The sequence below is a fragment of the Xenopus tropicalis genome, chromosome 10, assembly GCF_000004195.4.
Source record: "Xenopus tropicalis strain Nigerian chromosome 10, UCB_Xtro_10.0, whole genome shotgun sequence".
Taxonomy (NCBI): domain Eukaryota; kingdom Metazoa; phylum Chordata; class Amphibia; order Anura; family Pipidae; genus Xenopus; species Xenopus tropicalis.
The window spans coordinates 20,702,559-20,720,717 of record NC_030686.2 but is presented as its reverse complement, the minus strand read 5'-3'; the positions used below and the strand labels follow the sequence as shown (position 1 = coordinate 20,720,717).

The 18,159-nt window shown below is 40.7% G+C and overlaps 1 protein-coding gene across 3 annotated transcripts in view; it reads left to right on the top strand.

The window, feature by feature from the left end:
• dhx8 (DEAH-box helicase 8) overlaps positions 1-18,159 on the top strand; it is a 63,423-nt gene that overhangs the window by 12,208 nt on the left and 33,056 nt on the right. For 2 of the 3 annotated variants that reach the window (XM_004918626.4, XM_002932524.5), the window contains exons 4-8: positions 2,669-2,741; positions 2,919-3,004; positions 3,576-3,670; positions 4,367-4,663; positions 8,966-9,110. In XM_004918626.4, coding sequence (XP_004918683.1) covers positions 2,669-2,741; positions 2,919-3,004; positions 3,576-3,670; positions 4,367-4,663; positions 8,966-9,110 — 696 coding nt within the window. Of the gene's footprint in view, positions 1-76; positions 267-2,668; positions 2,742-2,918; positions 3,005-3,575; positions 3,671-4,366; positions 4,664-8,965; positions 9,111-18,159 lie in introns of all 3 variants that reach the window. The other variant, XM_004918627.4, reaches the window with a different exon arrangement.

The following is an 18,159-nucleotide window of genomic DNA, read 5'->3' as shown; positions in this document are numbered from 1 at the left end:
GTGTATCTCATAACCTTTTCATTTCCTTTTGGGGGAAGAACAAAGGGAAACGTGCCTCAAAATCTTTCATTTCCAGATGGATAAAACAGGCAATATCCTTAGCCTATTCTGCTTCAGGGAAGCCAGTACCTCCAAACCTCAAGGCACATTCTACCAGAGCAGTGTCAGCCTCACAGGCAGAAGTTGGAGGCGTGTCAGTGGACCAGATATGTAGAACAGCTTCGTGGGCAAGTTTCAGAACATTTGCAGAGCACTACCGACTGAACGTAGGTACCCCTGGGGAAGTGGCGTTCGCAAATACGGTGCTTTATTCAATTTGTAAAAATACCCCCCCTTGACGTACTGCTACTCAACTCTCTCTAGTAAGTGCTGCCAAGGGACGTGAGGGAAATAACGGATTTATACTTACGTAAATTCCTTTTCCCTCAGTCCCGAAGGCAGCACAATATCCCTCCCTTACAGTAAATATTCTATCAGCATTGTGTATGTGTCTTATTGCTTGAGAAGATCACTGAGGGCTAGAGGGGAACAGAGGAACTTATAGGAGATGAGGGGGTGGAGTAATTAATTGGGGGGTGTGGTGTTTTCCTACCAGGTGGATGTCATCTCTCTAGTAAGTGCTGCCTTCAGGACTGAGGGAAAAGGAATTTACGTAAGTATAAATCCGTTATTTTTCTTATCAACCTCGACACTAACACTTTTATTCAGCCATAAAGGTTTTGTTTTATACTGTTACTGTTGTGTATACTTGCAAAGCAATGTTTTAAAGATGTTCCATTTTCCTTCTGTGTCTAACCCTATGAAAAGCCTTTCCCAGTTGACACATTGCAGAAATGCCCTTATACTGGCAAAGTCTGCATGTCTAAAATTGAGCGTTTTAGTTACTCCCTTATAGAGCTGTCTCTGCAGCATTATCTCAAAGGAGACCATGTTGTGATCACTGTTCCCCAAATGCTCACCCACACAAATGTTAGAGATGAGTTCAGTATTATTAGATATTACCAGGTCCAAAATAGTCATTCCTAGTAGGTTCTTGAACCGCCTGAAATAAAAAGTTGTAATTTAGCACATTTACAAACCTACTAGCTTTTTCTGACTTGGCCACCCCATTACTCCAGTCAATGACCGGATAATTAAAGTCCCCCGTAATAACAACTTGACCCAGTTGTGAAGCCTCCTCCATTTGCAACAATAACTTGGTCTAATCCCCCTCATCTATACGGGGGGGGTTTATAGCATACACCAATGATCATTTTCTTTGTGACCTTCAGCTGTACTGAAATTTCTACCCAAAGAGATACGTTTTCATTGGTAATGTCTTTATTACATGGCTTTAAATCTGACTTTACATAAAGACAAACCCCTCCACCCTTTTTAATCTCTCTGTCCCTCCTAAAAAGTGTGTAACCATTTAAATTCACGGCCCAGTGAATAAAGCAACACTACAAAGAAGGCCGCTGGAAGGGGGATTGGGACTTCCTAACCTCAAAAAATATTTTTTAGCTTCACAATTAGCCCAAATAACTTCATATTCAATCAGCTCCACCATTATGGATTGATTTAGAAAATCATCTAGCATATCATTATTCGGCAGAAGCTCTTTTTTCACACACATTATTTCTTTGGGACCACAATGCTACTACTTATGCGCTGATCTCCCCCCACATGCCGGTAGCTCCTATTATTTTTCATGCTTGTGTTGCTCCCCAACACTTTTTTCATTTAAATGTGGCTCACAGGCATAAAAGGTTGGGGATCCCTGCTTTAGAGGTTGTTCATCTCCTGGAACCATGGGCCATATATGGTGGCACTGTCCAAAAGCAATCAGATTTTGGGTGAGAGTTTACAATATGATTTTCTCTGTGTTGCATTTGAACCTGCGTAAGAACCCATATGAAGCCCTCATGGGACTACCTTCCACTAAGGTCCCTAAAAACAAACAAAAACTCTTAAATCATATATTTCTAGCGGCTAGACAAAAGATAGCAAAGTCTTGGAAATCCCCAATGATAAATTTCATAATATAATGCTAATAACAAGAGTCACTATAGACAGACTTAAAAAATTCCAAATAGTATGGGAACCCTGGATAAGGTATAGATATGGCGATACGTTACCCACACATCTCCTTTAATTAAGTTTCATTTAATCAAGCTATACAAGTGCTTCCTTGTTTACTTTATTTACAAGTATCTTACTGATTTTATTACCACAAATGAGGTCTGACACTTTGAACATCCTTCTATTTGATGTAATTAAAGAAAAATGTAACTACTATTCTGCTAAAATATATATGCTAATGTTTGTATATAATTTACAAAAATTATGCTTGTCATGAAAATTTGTTAAAAAAAAAATATAAAAAAAAAAATGCCCCTTAATGTACATCAGCTAAATATGAAAATGATTTTGATCTTTCAATGTCACTGATGAAATACAGATTGTATTAATAGATTTTGTAAAGCAGTTAAATTCTTGGTGTATATGGTTTTGAAAAATGATTAAAGGACTTTGTAGTACATAAATACATTTTGTTTTTGTATTCTAATTTGGATAAGATATCTGGTGAAAATTAGCCCTGATATTCACCCTTTTGCTTTAACAGTTTATTGCTGTTAAAATTAGAATCATGATATTGATTCTGGTTAAAATTTATCACCTTCTACAGGACTCCCTTATAAACAATTTGTTGCGTCTGATTCAGACAATGAGACCTCCAGCAAAACCCTCTACAAGCAAAGGTCAGTCCACAAGGCTTAATGATTAAATTGTAATATCTGTATAACATTTACTATGTTGAACCCTTGAATTTTACCTTATGTATGTCTTATTTGATTCTCTTTGGGGTTATTAGGGTTACAGTGTGTTTTGGTCTTGATTGAATATGATACTAATCTATTATGTCTGTTCATCAATAGAAACAGTGATCAAGCCAAAGAATGAAAAAGAAAAGCTGAAAGAGTTATTTCCCGCACTTTGCAGGGCAGATAATCCAAGTGTCCGGGTGAGTGCAAGCCCTATAAATAACATTAAAGAAAAAGCCTAACAAACACATTATTGGGGATTATGGAATTTTCACAAATTGTTTTTTATTAGTAATAAGGAAATTAATAAATTAAAAAAGCTAATTTGATCAATAGCTGAAAAAATAGAATAGGTGCGCCTAAAGGGGGTGAGGACTGCATTAACGAGCCGTTGCGCTCCTTGCCTCAACTTGCTTTTAACCTGTCAGATCAACGTCTGGGCGATTTTTGTGCAGATATTGGTTGGGCAGGGCCACCTGGGGGCCCTGTATATGTGTCGATACGCTGCAAACTCAGACAGCTTTTATCGGCCTGTGTATGGCCACGTTTAGGCTGATGTAACTTGTGGGAAGTGGGGTAAAAGCTACATAGATCCATACTGTTGGCAAGCACTCTTGTTTTATAATGTTTTTAAATATCTTTTTGTAGGCTTAAGGCATGGCGATCCATAGTAGCTAGTATGTTAGGGGCCCAGCCTTGGAGATGTTAGTAACAAATTGTTATGTTTCACCATTTTTCTAATTTTAAGATATTTTGTTTATAACCATACAGACCATGCTAGATCCTGATGATGTAAAAGTGGCTGCAGATGCACTGCAAGAACTTGAAGCTCTAATGCCCAAGGATGAGAGAAGTAGCAAACACAAGTATGTCATTGCAAACTATGAACGAATGTCTTTCATGCCTGGGTTAGCTGATAAGTTGCTCAGGGTTTCCTAAAATGTTAGAAATTCATGTTATGCTTAGCTCCTCCTTTAATTACAGTAATCTGAAATACTGGGCTAGTTTCACTACAATTAAAGGGTTATGTAACAAAAGGCACAAAATGTGCCCAAGAACTGGAACCCAGGGCAAATAATCGGCAGCTAGAATTTACTGGCCACCTGTTTAAAAGCTGATATTTCATTGGTTGCTTTGGGTTATTGCTCCTGTGCAAACTTAGTGCCTTTTATGACATATGGGGAAAAGTGTATTATTGCCTTGTATTTTTCCTCATTTATAACAAAACATGATACAGTTACACACAGAGCCCTCTCACTGGGGTATATGAGCATAGGAACGCAATGTTGTGCAATAAAGCGATTCAGATGTTTTACTAGCAGCAATTGCTATATTTGGCAGGGAAAGAGTATTTAGTGGTTCTTTGGTGCTCAAAGACTGCTAGATAACAAGCTTTAAATAAATTGCCCTTTTTGAAAGGGAGTATGGTTAGTGTAAAAACCCCAATAGTAAATTAGTATCAAAATAATGACAAAATATTTAAAAATATATGTATCTTTTAAAATAATAGAATGCATTTTCTTGATAGATATTTAGAATTTACTTAATTATTTTCTCCTTAGAGATAAAAAAAAGAGGAGCCGCAGTCGAAGCCGGGAGAAAGGCAGCAAACACAAACGTAAATCTCGCTCTAGGTCCCAAAGCAGCAAAAAAACAAAAGACAGATATAGATCACGAAGCAGAAGCCCCATTAAGGAGCACCGTAACAACGAACACCATTCTGATAAATATGCCCCTTCTTGGAAAGAGAAGCATGTTGATAGACCGCCACCTGAAGAGCCAGCAATTGGGGACATATATAATGGCAAAGTGACAAGTATCATGCAGTTTGGCTGCTTTGTCCAGCTGGAAGGCTTAAGGTAAATCTAGTTTGTATATGTATGTGTATATATACATGTATGTGTATGTATGTGTATGTGTGTGTGTATATATATATATATATATATATATATATATATATATATATATATATATATATATATATATATATATATATATATATATATATATATAACACACAGGGACTTGATACAAAAGAAAAAGTGTTTTTATTGAAAAAATTCCAGCGTTTTGAGGGGACAGGCCAACAGACCATATCCCAACACCCACAGTAATTACCCACACCACATAAAATGGCGCCAAAAAACGGCCACAGTAACCATGGCAACCAGCGTGCACAAGCCCCACACCCACCAGAGCAGGATAAATTCAAATGTCAACATATACAGGCAAATGGAATGGGAGTGCAGTGCTAGAAAACAAGGTTAAGTTTAAAATTATGTAGCTAGTAAGCAAATGGATACATGTTGCAAAAAAACTGTTGCAAAAAACTATACAGAGTATGTTCCCAGTCAGAGGTGTCAAGCATTTCACTATGCTAAGTGAATGCCTTAGTTCAGGAGTGGCCAGATATATATATATATATATATATATATATATATATATATATATATATATATTATTATATAGAAACAAAAGGAGCACACCCTTCAGGCAATCGAATGCCCTAGGTGCTGGTCAAAAAAATGCAATAAACAGAGTACCGCACACATAGGGACACAAAAAAGAATTTATTGAAAAAGATCCGACGTTTCGAGCACCAACTGTGCTCTTCCTCAGGGACAAACCAAAAGACAAAGTGCATACACACCCCTTAAATACCCTACTACACAAAATGGCACAAAAACGGCCGTAACCACGGTAACCCCTATACACAAGTAGCATATGAAAATGAACAACATGAAAAATAAAAATCACAAGTGAAAGATCAAATAAAAGTACTGAAATGTATAGTTGATTACTAGTGGGAGATTAAAAGGATAGGCAGACAGACAAAAGCGAAACAAATAAGTGTAACATATACTCGCAGTCAAAGTAGCGAGTCAGGAGTTGGATACAGTGTTGCAATAGCAGAAAGTGAAGTAAGACAGCTTCTAACAAAACGGACAGGGCTTACCATGGGTATAGGCAGAGAAGATATCAATCGATCGCTGCTGGAGAGCGATATACTAACCGACCGCTGCTTTAAAGAGGAGATATATTAACCGATCGCTGCTGTAAAAAGGAGTTATTGCCGCCCAAAACACTATCACTGTCCCAGAGAGTCAGGACGTCATCATGATGACGTCCTGACCCACTGGGACAGTGATAGTGTTTTCCACCTTTTTCCAACTTTTTCCACCTTTAATGTGACCTATAAACTGTACCACTCAATTGAAAAACAAAATGAAATCTTTTAGGCGGAGGGAAGAAAACCAAAAAAACTAAAATAATGTGGTTGCATAATTGTGCACAGTCTTAAACTAATACTTTGTTGAAGCACCTTTTATTTTATTACAGCACTCAGTCTTTTTGGGTATGAGTTGACTTTGCAAGATTTGCCCACTCTTCTTTGCAGAAACACTCCAAATCTGTCAGAGGGCATCTCCTGTGCACAGCCCTCTTCAGATCACCCCACAGGTTTTTAATCGGATTTAGGTCTGGGCTCTGGCTGGGCCATTCCAAAACTTTAATCTTTTTCCGGTGAAGCCATTCTGTTGTTGATTTGGATGTATGCTTTGGGTCGTTGTCATGCTGAAAGATGAAGTTCCTCCTCATGTTCAGCTATCTAGCAGAAGCCTAAAGGTTTTGTGCCAATATTGACTGGCATTTGGAACTGTTCATAATTCCCTCTATCTTAACTAAGGCCCCAGTTCCAGCTGAAGAAAAACAGCCCCAGCGCATGATGCTGCCACCACCACCACGCTTCACTGTGGGTATGGTGTTCTTTTGGTGATTTGCAGTATTGTTTTTGCGCCAAACATATTTTTTGGAATTATGGCCAAAAAGTTCAACCTTGGTTTTATCAGACCATAAAACCTTTTCCCACATGCTTTTGGGAGACTTCAGATGTGTTTTTGCAAAATGTAGCCTGGCTTGGATGTTTTTCTTCGTAAGATAGGGCTTTCCCCTTGCCACTCTACCCCATAGCCCAGACATAAGAAGAATACGGGAGATTGTTGTCACATGTACCACACAGCCAGTACTTGCCAGATATTCCTGCAGCTCCTTTAATGTTGCTTTAGGCCTCTTGGTAGCCTCCCTGACCAGTTTTCTTCTCGTCTTTTCATCAATTTTGGAGGGACGTCCAGTTCTTGGTAATGTCAGTGTTGTGCCATATTTCTCCACTTGATGATGACTGTCTTCACTGTGTTTCATGGTATATCTAATGCCTTGGAAACTCTCTTGCACCCTTCTCCTGACTGATATCTTTTAACAAAGACATCCCTCTGATGCTTTGGAAGCTCTCTGGGGACCATGGCTTTGGCTGTGGGATGCGACTAAAAAAATGTCAGGAAAGACCAACTAGAGCAGCTGAACTGTATTTGGGGTTAATCAGAGGCACTTTAAATGATGGAAGGTGCATGCATGTGATTGCTTAATTCCGAACACAGCTACACAGAAGAAGGTGTGCACACTTATGCAACCACATTATTTTAGTTTTTTTGGTTTTCTTCCCTCCACCTAAAAGATTTCAGTTTGTTTTTCAATTGAGTGGTACAGTTTATAGGTCACATTAAAGGTGGAAAAAGTTCTAAAATGATTTATCTTTGTCTCATTTTTATACAGCACAGGAACCTCACATTTTACCAGGGGTGTGTAGACTTTTGATATCCACTGTAGGGTTAACATGCAACTCCACAAATGCATTTAAACACAGTATGGCCAAGTATTTTATTTTACTTTATCTGTTTTTCCTTTGTTTATTTTTGTTTGTTTAAAAATGCAAAATAAAAACCTTTTAAAAAAAAAAAAAAAACACAGTATGAGTTTTGATGCATATTTGAACAGGCACATCTTAAAAACACCAATATGTACATATAGGTGTACAGCACAGGAACCTGACATTTTACCAGGGGTGTGTACACATGCTCTGGCATCATGGCATCCATCTTAAGCATATTATTGTTACCATTTAACCCTTACCATCAGGTGTATTATAAGATTGTAAAAATTAAATAGGCTTTAAGTGTAGGAATTTTAAAGGGGTTGTTCACCTTTGAGTTAACTTTTAGGGGCTGATTTACTAAGACACGAATTCCGACCGAATTGGAAGAATTCCGATTGGAAAACGAACATTTTGCGACTTTTTCTTATTTTTTGCGATTTTTTCGGCGCCTTTACGACTTTTCGGAAATTATCGCGACTTTTTCATTACCAATACGATTTGCGCGAAAAAACGCGAGTTTTTCGTAGCCATTCCGAAAGTTGCGATTTTTTTCGTAGCGTTAAAACTTGCGCGAAAAGTTGCGCTTTTTTCTTGGCGTTAAAACTTAAAAGGCGCAACGTTTCGCGCAAGTTTTAACACTACGAAAAAATCGCAACTTTTTGCGCAAGTTTTAACGCTACGAAAAAATCGCATCTTTTGGAATGGCTACGAAAAACTCGCGTTTTTTCGCAAAAATCGTATTGGTAACGAAAAAGTCGCGATAATTTTCCGAAAAAATCGCAAAATACCGATCATTACGAAAAAAACGCAGTCGGACGCATTCGGCCCGTTCGTGGGTTAGTAAATGTGCCCCTATGTATGACTTAGTCTTAGAGAGTAATATTCTGAGACAATTTGCAACTGGCCTTCATATTTTGTGTTTTTTTTTTAATTATTTTATTCTTTGTTCAGCAAATTTCTAGTTTGGAATTTCAGCAGATATCTGGTTGCTAGTGTTTGAATTACCATATCAACCAGTTGTTTGAGTTGTTTGAATGATAGACTGATACATTTATAGGAGAGAACCTAAACAGAAAATTAAGCAATAAAATAGTAGCCTCACAGATCAATAGTTTTTGGGCTGCTGGAATCAGTGACCCCCATTTGAAAGTTGGAAAGAATCAGAAGAAGGTGGCACATAATTAAAAACATTACCCATTGATACATGGAATTACAGCTGGCCAGTTGCTGTTGGGCTTCTGCTGTTGCTAAGCTGAACACTTATATTGAATCCGTTATTATTCTTTATGTATATACTTTCCATCATGCTTAGACACACAGTTCTTTTAATTTCCACGCATGTTTCTGGTGTGTGAAAGAAAATCTGAGTGCCCATAGTAAAGTCACAAAAAAATGCACAGATGTGTGTCATAACACCTTCAGAAATGCCTGATCTTGTATTCCCTTCTCATAGGAAACGTTGGGAAGGATTGGTTCACATATCGGAACTGAGGAGGGAAGGACGCGTTGCGAATGTAGCAGACGTAGTAAGCAAGGGACAAAGAGTAAAAGTTAAAGTGCTTTCTTTCACTGGATGCAAAACCAGCCTCAGCATGAAGGTGAGAACTGTATTGACAATAAAACAATGATACACTTAACCTGAAGGCCCTGCATGTTCTACAATCTCATACGCAGCAGTACTATCTTGTCCATGGCACTGTTGGACACTCTTTCCATTGTGAATTATTCCCATCGTAATACATGCCACAGTGATCTGGGACAGCACCTTAATACTAAAAACTACCTAAAAGCTAGGGGAGTTGTTGGCACCAAAACAAAGTGAACACTACATTAAGCTAAGTTATTGTTCTTTGTGTATTTGGTGCCTGGTTATTATTATTATGCTCAATACTGTGTGTGTGCTAAAGGAACTGGTGGGTTAACGTTACCTTTTGGGAGAACAGGACAGGTGCAGCCCGCCCAGGGGGCCTCTCTCTTCAGCAGGCTACACCCCCTCCGGGAGGCTGTCACTTCCTCATGGGAGGCAGACACAGTTCCCTGTTGGGTATTTTTATTTTAATTGTTTTATTTATTCATTTAATTGTGACTTTCTTTATTACAGTCTTGCAGGAATTTTGTTTCAGCCCCCAGCTGGACCATCCTTGGGGAATAAGCAGGAGCCACAGATCAGTCCCATGTTCTCCTTCCCACAGTAGATGGGGTAGACCAAGGGTTGAGCGCAGCATCAAGGGTGCAGGGTTTCCCTTCCTTTCTGACTGCACAGCGAGTGTTGCAAGGGAATTAAGTGTTTAGCAGGCGCAAAAACCTAAAAGGCGTTTGGTGTTTACTGTGCATGCTGAGAGTGCTGGAAGAAAAGAGGAATTAAGTGCAATTAACTGACTGCTACATAGTTACATAGTTACATAGGGTTGAAAAAAGACCAGTGTCCATCAAGTGTGTTTTCTAAGTGTTACCTGGTAAACTGCTTTTTTCCTTGAGTGTGGGGTAGTATTAGTATAGTAGTATATAGTATAGCATATTTTGTCTGGGGATTAGTTACTAAAGGGCACTTTTTGTAGAATTAACAGGGGGCTGTTTTTTAATGCTGGTAACAAAAAGCATATTTTTTCTTTCCCTCAGCCAGTAGGGTAACTATGGGGAAGGAGTTAATTGGGTAATCGGGCTTTCGGCTCTTTGGTTTTAACCCTAATAAGTTAACTGACTGCACAGCGAGTGTTGTATGTGATCTTAAGCTAATTCCGCAAGTAGCATATGGAGCATATTTTCGGCAAGCTGAAAAACACTACATACGCTTAAAAGTGGTGCTATGTGTGCCTGCACCTGATAGCATTCAATACACTTGGGTGCAGGCACTGAAAATGCAAAGTCTTGCGTTTGGCAGATACCACCTATATGTGCCCAAGAGTTTTCAATGCTATCTGGTGCAGGCACAGGTAAGATGATTTTCAAGCATAGGAGTGTATTCTTGGCAAGCGTTTTTCAGCTTGCCGAGAATACACTCTGTGTGGCATTAGCTTAAGGGGCACAATTACTAATCCACGAATCCGAATCCCGAATGGGAAAAAATCGGATTGGAAACGAAAATTTTTCGTCACAGTTGTGTTTTTTTCGTATTTTGCCCGACTTCGTCGTCGTCGTCGCAATTTTTTCCATATTGAGCAATTGTAAACGGCGGAAAAACATAGTAACATAGTAAGTTGGGTTGAAAAAAGACATACGTCCATCACTTTCAACCATAATGCCTATATATAACCTGCCTAACTACTAGTTGATCCAGAGGAAGGCAAAAACCCCTTCTGAAGCCTCTCTAATTTGCCGCAGAGGGGAAAAAATTCCTTCCTGACTCCAAGATGGCAATCGGACCAATCCGATTTTTTCGCGGTGGCGACAAAAAAGTCGCAACAATTCGCAAAAAAGTTGTGATGGCGACAAAAATCTCGCAAAAATACCAATCATTACAGAAAAACTGCATTCGGACGCTTTTCGGACATTCGTGGATTAGTAAATGTGCCCCTAAATGTTGCATGTGAATTAGGTGTTTAGCAGGTGTTAAAAACCAAAAGGCATTTAAAATAAAAAAGGAATTGTACAAGGAATTGCATTCGGGAGACAGTACACAGTGACAATATGAGTTCCAGTGGGATTTCTGGTGTTACTCAGAGTGTATCTTGTCGCATGTATGTGATCCTGGAGCAGAAGGTCCATGCAGCATTTACTTGTAAGAGATGCAGGTGGGTTTTTCTCTTGGAACCTGAAGTCTACACTTTAGGTTTCAAGAGAAAAACCCACCTGTATCTCTTACAAGTAAATTCTGCATGGAACTCTAAGGGGGGAACTGGCAGCACCAAGGGCAGCTGCAAACATGGGGAAGGACAGGAAGCTCATGGAGCAGCCACTGGCAGGGGCCAGTGTAGTGGGGGGTGGATAAGATAAAGTGGAGGTCAATGAGGGAGACAAGTTTGTAAGGGCAGTGGCACGCGGCGCAATGCCAACCCTCCGCCTAGAATGTAAATCGTCAGCAGGATGGCATACGCGTCACTGCAATGTTCCGAAGCCGCCCGAAGTTGTCTTGAGAGCAAACTTTGGGCAACTTCGGGACATTGCAGCGACGCGTATGCCATCCCGCTGGCGACTTACATTCTATCCGGTAGAATGGAATTGCGGGAGATTAGTTGCCCGTGACAACGAAGATTTGTCACAGCCATATATACCTTCTAGGTGGGGCATCGTAGTATAAAGACTGGTGACATCAAAAGTCACCAGCCAAACCTCACCTTTTAATCCCCCTACATTAAACAGTTTGTACAAGAATTCATTAGTGACTTAAATATATGATTGAGTTTTTTGTACCATCTTATCTAAAACTTCAGCTGCTTTACTGGTAAATGACCCTACTCCCGGGACATACATCTGATGATTTGAGGTTCCTGGTCATACAATATGTATCGCATCCAACTCCTTAAAAGAATTGAGGTAAAATGGATTCATCTCTTAGATGCATTGGCCCCGAAAGGGTTAAAGGAGAAAGAAAGGTAAAAACTAAGTAAGCTTTATCAGAAAGATCTATGTAAATACAGCCATAAGCACTCACAGAAACGCTGCACTGACTTCTCTGAAAAAAGATTAGTTATGTCTGTAATTCCTGTGCCAGAGACATGCAGCTTTCTGTTCTCTGCTCTTCCCTGCTCCCCTCAAGAATGCTAAGAACTCACTCCCCCCCCCTTTAGGAATGCGGATCTGAGCCAATCAACAGGAAGCTGACTTATAGGGGCTGATTTACTAACCCACGAATCTGAATGGGAAAAATTCCGATTGGAAAACGAACATTTTGCGACTTTTTCGTATTTTTTGCGATTTTTTTCGTCTGCGTTACGACTTTTTCGTAAATTGTCGCGACTTTTTTGTAGCCGTTACGACATGTGCGAATTGTCGTGACTTTTTCGTAGCCGTTACGATTTGCTCGTATATTGTCACGACTTTTCCGTATTGAGCGCTCGTAAACGGCGGGCAAAACTTTCAGACTTAGCATGATTTTGGAAGCCTCCCATAGGACTCAGTGGCACTCTGCAGCTCCAACCTGGCCCAAGTAAAGTCACGATACCGAAGCTTGAATGAATCCGAAACTTTCGTACTCTGTGCGATGGCTACGAAAAAGTCGCGACAATTCACGCAAGTCGTTACTCTGCGAAAAAGTCGTGACGCTGCGAAAAAGTCGTAACAGCTGCGAAAAAGTCGCGTCAATTTACGAAAAAATCGCAAAATACTAATCATTATGAAAAAAAACGCATTCGGGCGCTTTTCGGACGTTCGTGGATTAGTAAATGTGCCCCATAGTCTGTCTAACTGAGCATGTTCACTTTGGTCAGCATGTCTGTGCAGGAGCGAGGCATTATGAACTTTCTTTACATAGCTCAGCGTTTTTTCTTCCTGTTTGGCTTCAGATCTTCTGAACAGGTGAAATATGGGGAGACTTAAGGGCACTATTGAGACAACTGAAGGTATGCCTGCAGCTTGAGATTAACTCTTTACTAGCCTTTCCTTCTCCTTTAAACAAGGATTTTGATTTGCACCTTTTTTTGTAATACATGTACATACATAGTAACACAGTAACATAGTAAGTTGGGTTGAAAAAAGACATACGTCCATCAAGTTCAACCATAATGCCTATATATAACCTGCCTAACTACTAGTTGATCCAGAGGAAGGCAAAAAACCCCATCTGAAGCCTCTCTAATTTGCCACAGAGGGGAAAAAATTCCTTCCTGACTCCAAGATGGCAATCAGACCAGTCCCTGGATCAACTAGTACTAAGGGCTATCTCCCATAACCCTGTATTCCCTCACTTGCTAAGAATCCATCCAGCCCCTTCTTAAAGTTATATAATGTATCAGCCAGCACGACTGATTCGGGGAGGGAATTCCAGAACCTCACAGCTCTCACTGTAAAAAATCCTTTCCGAATATTTAAATGGAACCTCCCTTCTAAACGGAGTGGGTGTCCTCGTGTCCGTTGGAAGGACCTACTGGTAAATAAAACATTAGGTTATTATATGATCCCTTTATATATTTATACATAGTTATCATGTCACCTCTTAAGCGCCTCTTCTCCAGTGTAAACAGACCCAACTTAGCCAGTCTTTCTTCATAACTGAGACTTTCCATACCCTTTACCAGCTTAGTTGCCCTTCTCTGGACCCTCTCTAACTCAGTAATGTCCCGTTTGAGCACTGGAGACCAAAACTGAACAGCATATTCTAGATGGGGCCTTACCAGCGCTCTGTAAAGGGGAAGAATAACCCCCTCCTCCAGTGAATCTATACCCCTTTTAATACAGCTCAAAACCTTGTTTGCCCTTGCAGCTGCTGCCTGGCATTGCTTGCTACAGCCAAGTTTATTATCTACAAGGACTCCAAGGTCCTTCTCCATTATGGATTTACCTAGTAGTCCCATTAAGGGTATAAGTGGCTTGCATATTTTTACATCCCAGGTGCATGACCTTACATTTATCCACATTTAATCTCATCTGCCACTTAGCTGCCCAGATTGCCAGTTGGTCTAGATCCTGCTGCAGGGATGTCACATCCTGGATAGAATTGACTGGTCTGCAGAGTTTTGTGTCATCTGCAAACACTGATACATTACTCATAATACCCTCCCCTAAGTCATTTATGAACAAATTAAACAAAAGTGGACCCAGTACAGAACCCTGAGGGACCCCACTGAGGACCTTATTCCAAGTAGAGAATGTACCATTAACAACCACCCTCTGTACCCGATCCTGTAGCCAGTTTTCTATCCATGTGCAAACGACTTCACTAAGACCAATAGACCTTAGCTTAGAATGCAGTGGTTTGTGGGGAACGGTATCAAATGCTTTGGCAAAATCCAAATAGATGATATCTACTGCATCCCCACTGTCCAGCTTCTTACTTACCACATCATAAAAAGCAATTAAATTGGTCTGACATGACCTGTCCTTCATAAAGCCATGCTGGTTACTGCTCATAATGGCATTCTCCACTACATAATTTTGAATGTGATCCCTTAACAAGCCTTCAAATAACTTGCCCACCACGGATGTTAAACTTACAGGCCTATAATTGCCAGGCTGAGATCTTACTCCCTTTTTAAATATGGTAATGACATTCGCCTTCTTCCAATCCCTAGGTACCATACCTGATGAAAGAGAGTCTGAGAATATCAGAAACAAGGGCCACTGCAATTCTGCCCCTAGCTCTCTCAGTACCCGAGGGTGTATTCCATCTGGCCCAGGTGCCTTGTTTACATTTATCGTGTGTAACCCTTTAAGCACCATATCCTGTGCCAACCACTGTGTAGTTGGAGCTGAGGCAACAGTGCAGCTATTGGGTGGGACTTGGCCCACTGGCTCCTCTACTGTATACACAGAAGAAAAGAACTGGTTAAGCACATTTGCCTTTTCTGTATCCGCTGTAACCATATTGTTATTATAACTCAATGGGGCCACACCCTCAACCTGCATCTTTTTACTATTAATATACTTAAAAAACTTTTTGGGGTTAGTCTTGGCCTCGGCCGCGATGCGCTCCTCATTTTCTATCTTTGCCTTCCGGATTGCTGTTTTACAACACTTGTTATAGTGTTTATAATCATTAAACGCATCTACTGTCCCCTCTGACTTATATTTCTTAAAAGCTTTCCTTTTTTTCCCTATTAACTTCTTTACCTCAGAGTTAAGCCACATAGGGTGATTCTTAACACTTCTACTTTTTCTTATTAATGGAATAAATTGTGAACAGTAATGATTAATATCATTTTAAATGACAACCATTTCTGCTCTGTGTTTTTATTAGAAAACATAATGCCCCAATCTATGCCCTGAAGCGCTGCCCTTAAGGAGCTAAAATTTGCCTTCCTAAAATTCATTGTCTTTGTTGCCCCCGTGTAAATTTGTTTCCTGCACCAAACATCAAATGAAATAACATTATGGTCACTATTACCCAGGGGTTCAACCACTTGCACATTTGCTATACGTTCTGGGCCATTAGAGATCACTAGATCTAGTATAGCATGGTTCCTGGTTGGCTCCTCAACAACTTGTGACATAAAGTTGTCATGCAGCAAGTTTATAAACTTGTTCCCATTTACTGTCCTGGCAGTACTATTGCCCCAGTCAATATCAGGGTAAATAAAATCCCCCATTATTATCACTTGCCCCAAACTAGCAGCCTTTTCTATTTGCAACAGGAGCTGGGCCTCCTCCTCTTCGCTTACATTAGGGGGTCTATAGCATACCCCTACAATTAGTTTGGTAGATTCTTTACTATCTGTGAGAAGCTCAACCCATAAGGATTCAGCTCCCTCTGTTAACCCCATCACTTCCTCCTTAATATTTGCTTTTAATTCCTGCTTAATGAACAGACACACTCCTTTTCTATTGCCCCTGTCCCTCCGAAACAATGTATACCCCCCAATATTAACTGCCCAGTCATGAGACTCATTCAACCAAGTTTCAGCAACTCCAATCACATCATATTTCCGCTCCAACGCCAGTACCTCCAGCTCTCCCATTTTACCAGTCAGACTCCTTGCATTGGTAAACATACATTTAATACTGGTTCCGGCGTGAGAATGACGTGTAAACAAATTATGGGCCTCCCTGCCATTATCAGTATCCCGAAGCAAGTCTCCTCCCCCATTTTCCCTTACTATGCCCACTACCTCATCTATCCTGTCTACCACAGAATTTCCCACTGCACCCTCTCCCCCCACTCCTAGTTTAAAATCTCCTCCAACCCTCTAGCCATCTTTTCCCCCAAAGCAGCTGCCCCATCATCATTGAGGTGCAGCCCATCCCTGGCAAAGAGCTTGTAGCCGATTGAGAAATCAGCCCAGTTCTGGAGAAACCCAAAGCCCTCCTCCCTGCACCAATCTCTCAGCCACGCATTAATCTCCCTAAGCTCCCGCTGCCTTCTTAATGTTGCTCGTGGCACAGGTAATATCTCTGAGAAAATTACCTTGGAAGTCCTCGCCCTCAACTTCGCACCTAGCTTTTTAAAATCGTTCTTGAGGACTTCCCCCCCCCCCCCCCCTCCTCTAACTTTGTCATTGGTACCTATGTGCACCGAGACCGCCGGGTCTTCCCCAGCCCCTCCAAACAATCTGTCCACTCGTTCCACCACATGCCGAACCCTAGCACCAGGCAAGCAACACACAGTTCGGCATGTAGGGTCTTTGCGACAAATTACCCTATCCACCTTTCTAATAATTGAATCCCCTACAACTATAGCCTGCCTTCCCTTCCTAGCACTATTCCCCCCACCTGTATTAGAGGTGCCGGCTCCCAGGGTGCTCTGAGAGTCAGCCCGCTCCATACATGCCAGCTCAGAGCTGTCTTCCCCAGCATCTTCACCTAAAGCGGCAAATCTGTTGGATTGTACAAGCTGTGAACCAGCCCCCCTACCCTTGTGTCCCCTACTTCCCCTCTTAACTGTTACAAATTTGTCTCCCTCATTAACCTCCACTGTCCCTTCTCCACCCCCCACTACACCGGCCCCTGCCAGTGGTTGCTCAGTGAGCCTCCTGTTCTCCCCCATGCTTGCAGCTGCCCTCAGTGCTGCCAGTTCCCCCCTTAGATTCTGCACCTCAGATTCCAAGAGGAGTAAATGCTGCATGGAACTGCTGCTCCAGGACCACATACATGCGAGTACTATATCCAAAGTACTATATCCATGAATATTGATTTCTGTATTGAGTTGTTCACAAAAACTATTATTAGCTTGTTAAGTCTGATATTTCTAATATGCGAAAAGATGTTACTTTGGGTCCCAATATCAACATTGACTAACATTAATACTATGCATTAACGACGGAGATGGTAAATGTATCCCGTCTCCATGGTGACCCGTCACGTCACTTCCGTTCCTTGGTTATAATTTACGAAAAAATCGCAAAATACCGATCATTACGAAAAAAGACGCATTCGGACGCTTTTCGGACGTTCGTGGATTAGTAAATGTGCCCCATAGTCTAACTAACTGAGCATGTTCACTTTGGTCAGCATGTCTGTGCAGGAGCGGGGCATTATGAACTTTCTTTACACAGCTCAGCGTTTTTTCTTCCTGTTTGGCTTCAGATCTTCTGAACAGGTGAAATATGGGGAGACTTAAGGGCACTATTGAGACAACTGAAGGTATGCCTGCAGCTTGAGATTAACTCTTTACTAGCCTTTCCTTCTCCTTTAAGCAAGGATTTTGATTTGCACCTTTTTTTTGTAATACATGTACATGAATATTGATTTCTGTATTGAGTTGTTCACAAAAACTATTATTAGCTTGTTAAGTCTGATATTTCTAATATGCGAAAAGATGTTACTTTGGGTCCCAATATCAACATTGACTAACATTAATACTATGCATTAACGACGGAGATGGTAAATGTATCCCGTCTCCATGGTGACCCGTCACATCACTTTCGTTTCTTGGTTATACAAGGAGTTATAGACGTAGGCAATATACATGGATGTGTGGGAGCCACGGTTATACGCTTGAGAAAGGGGGTGTGATATCCCCGAAACGTTGCATAAATGTGGCAAACTGGACGGATAAGTACTCATTTTCATATTGCTTTGAACTTTCTTTGTACATATTTTTAATGATGCTTTCATAAA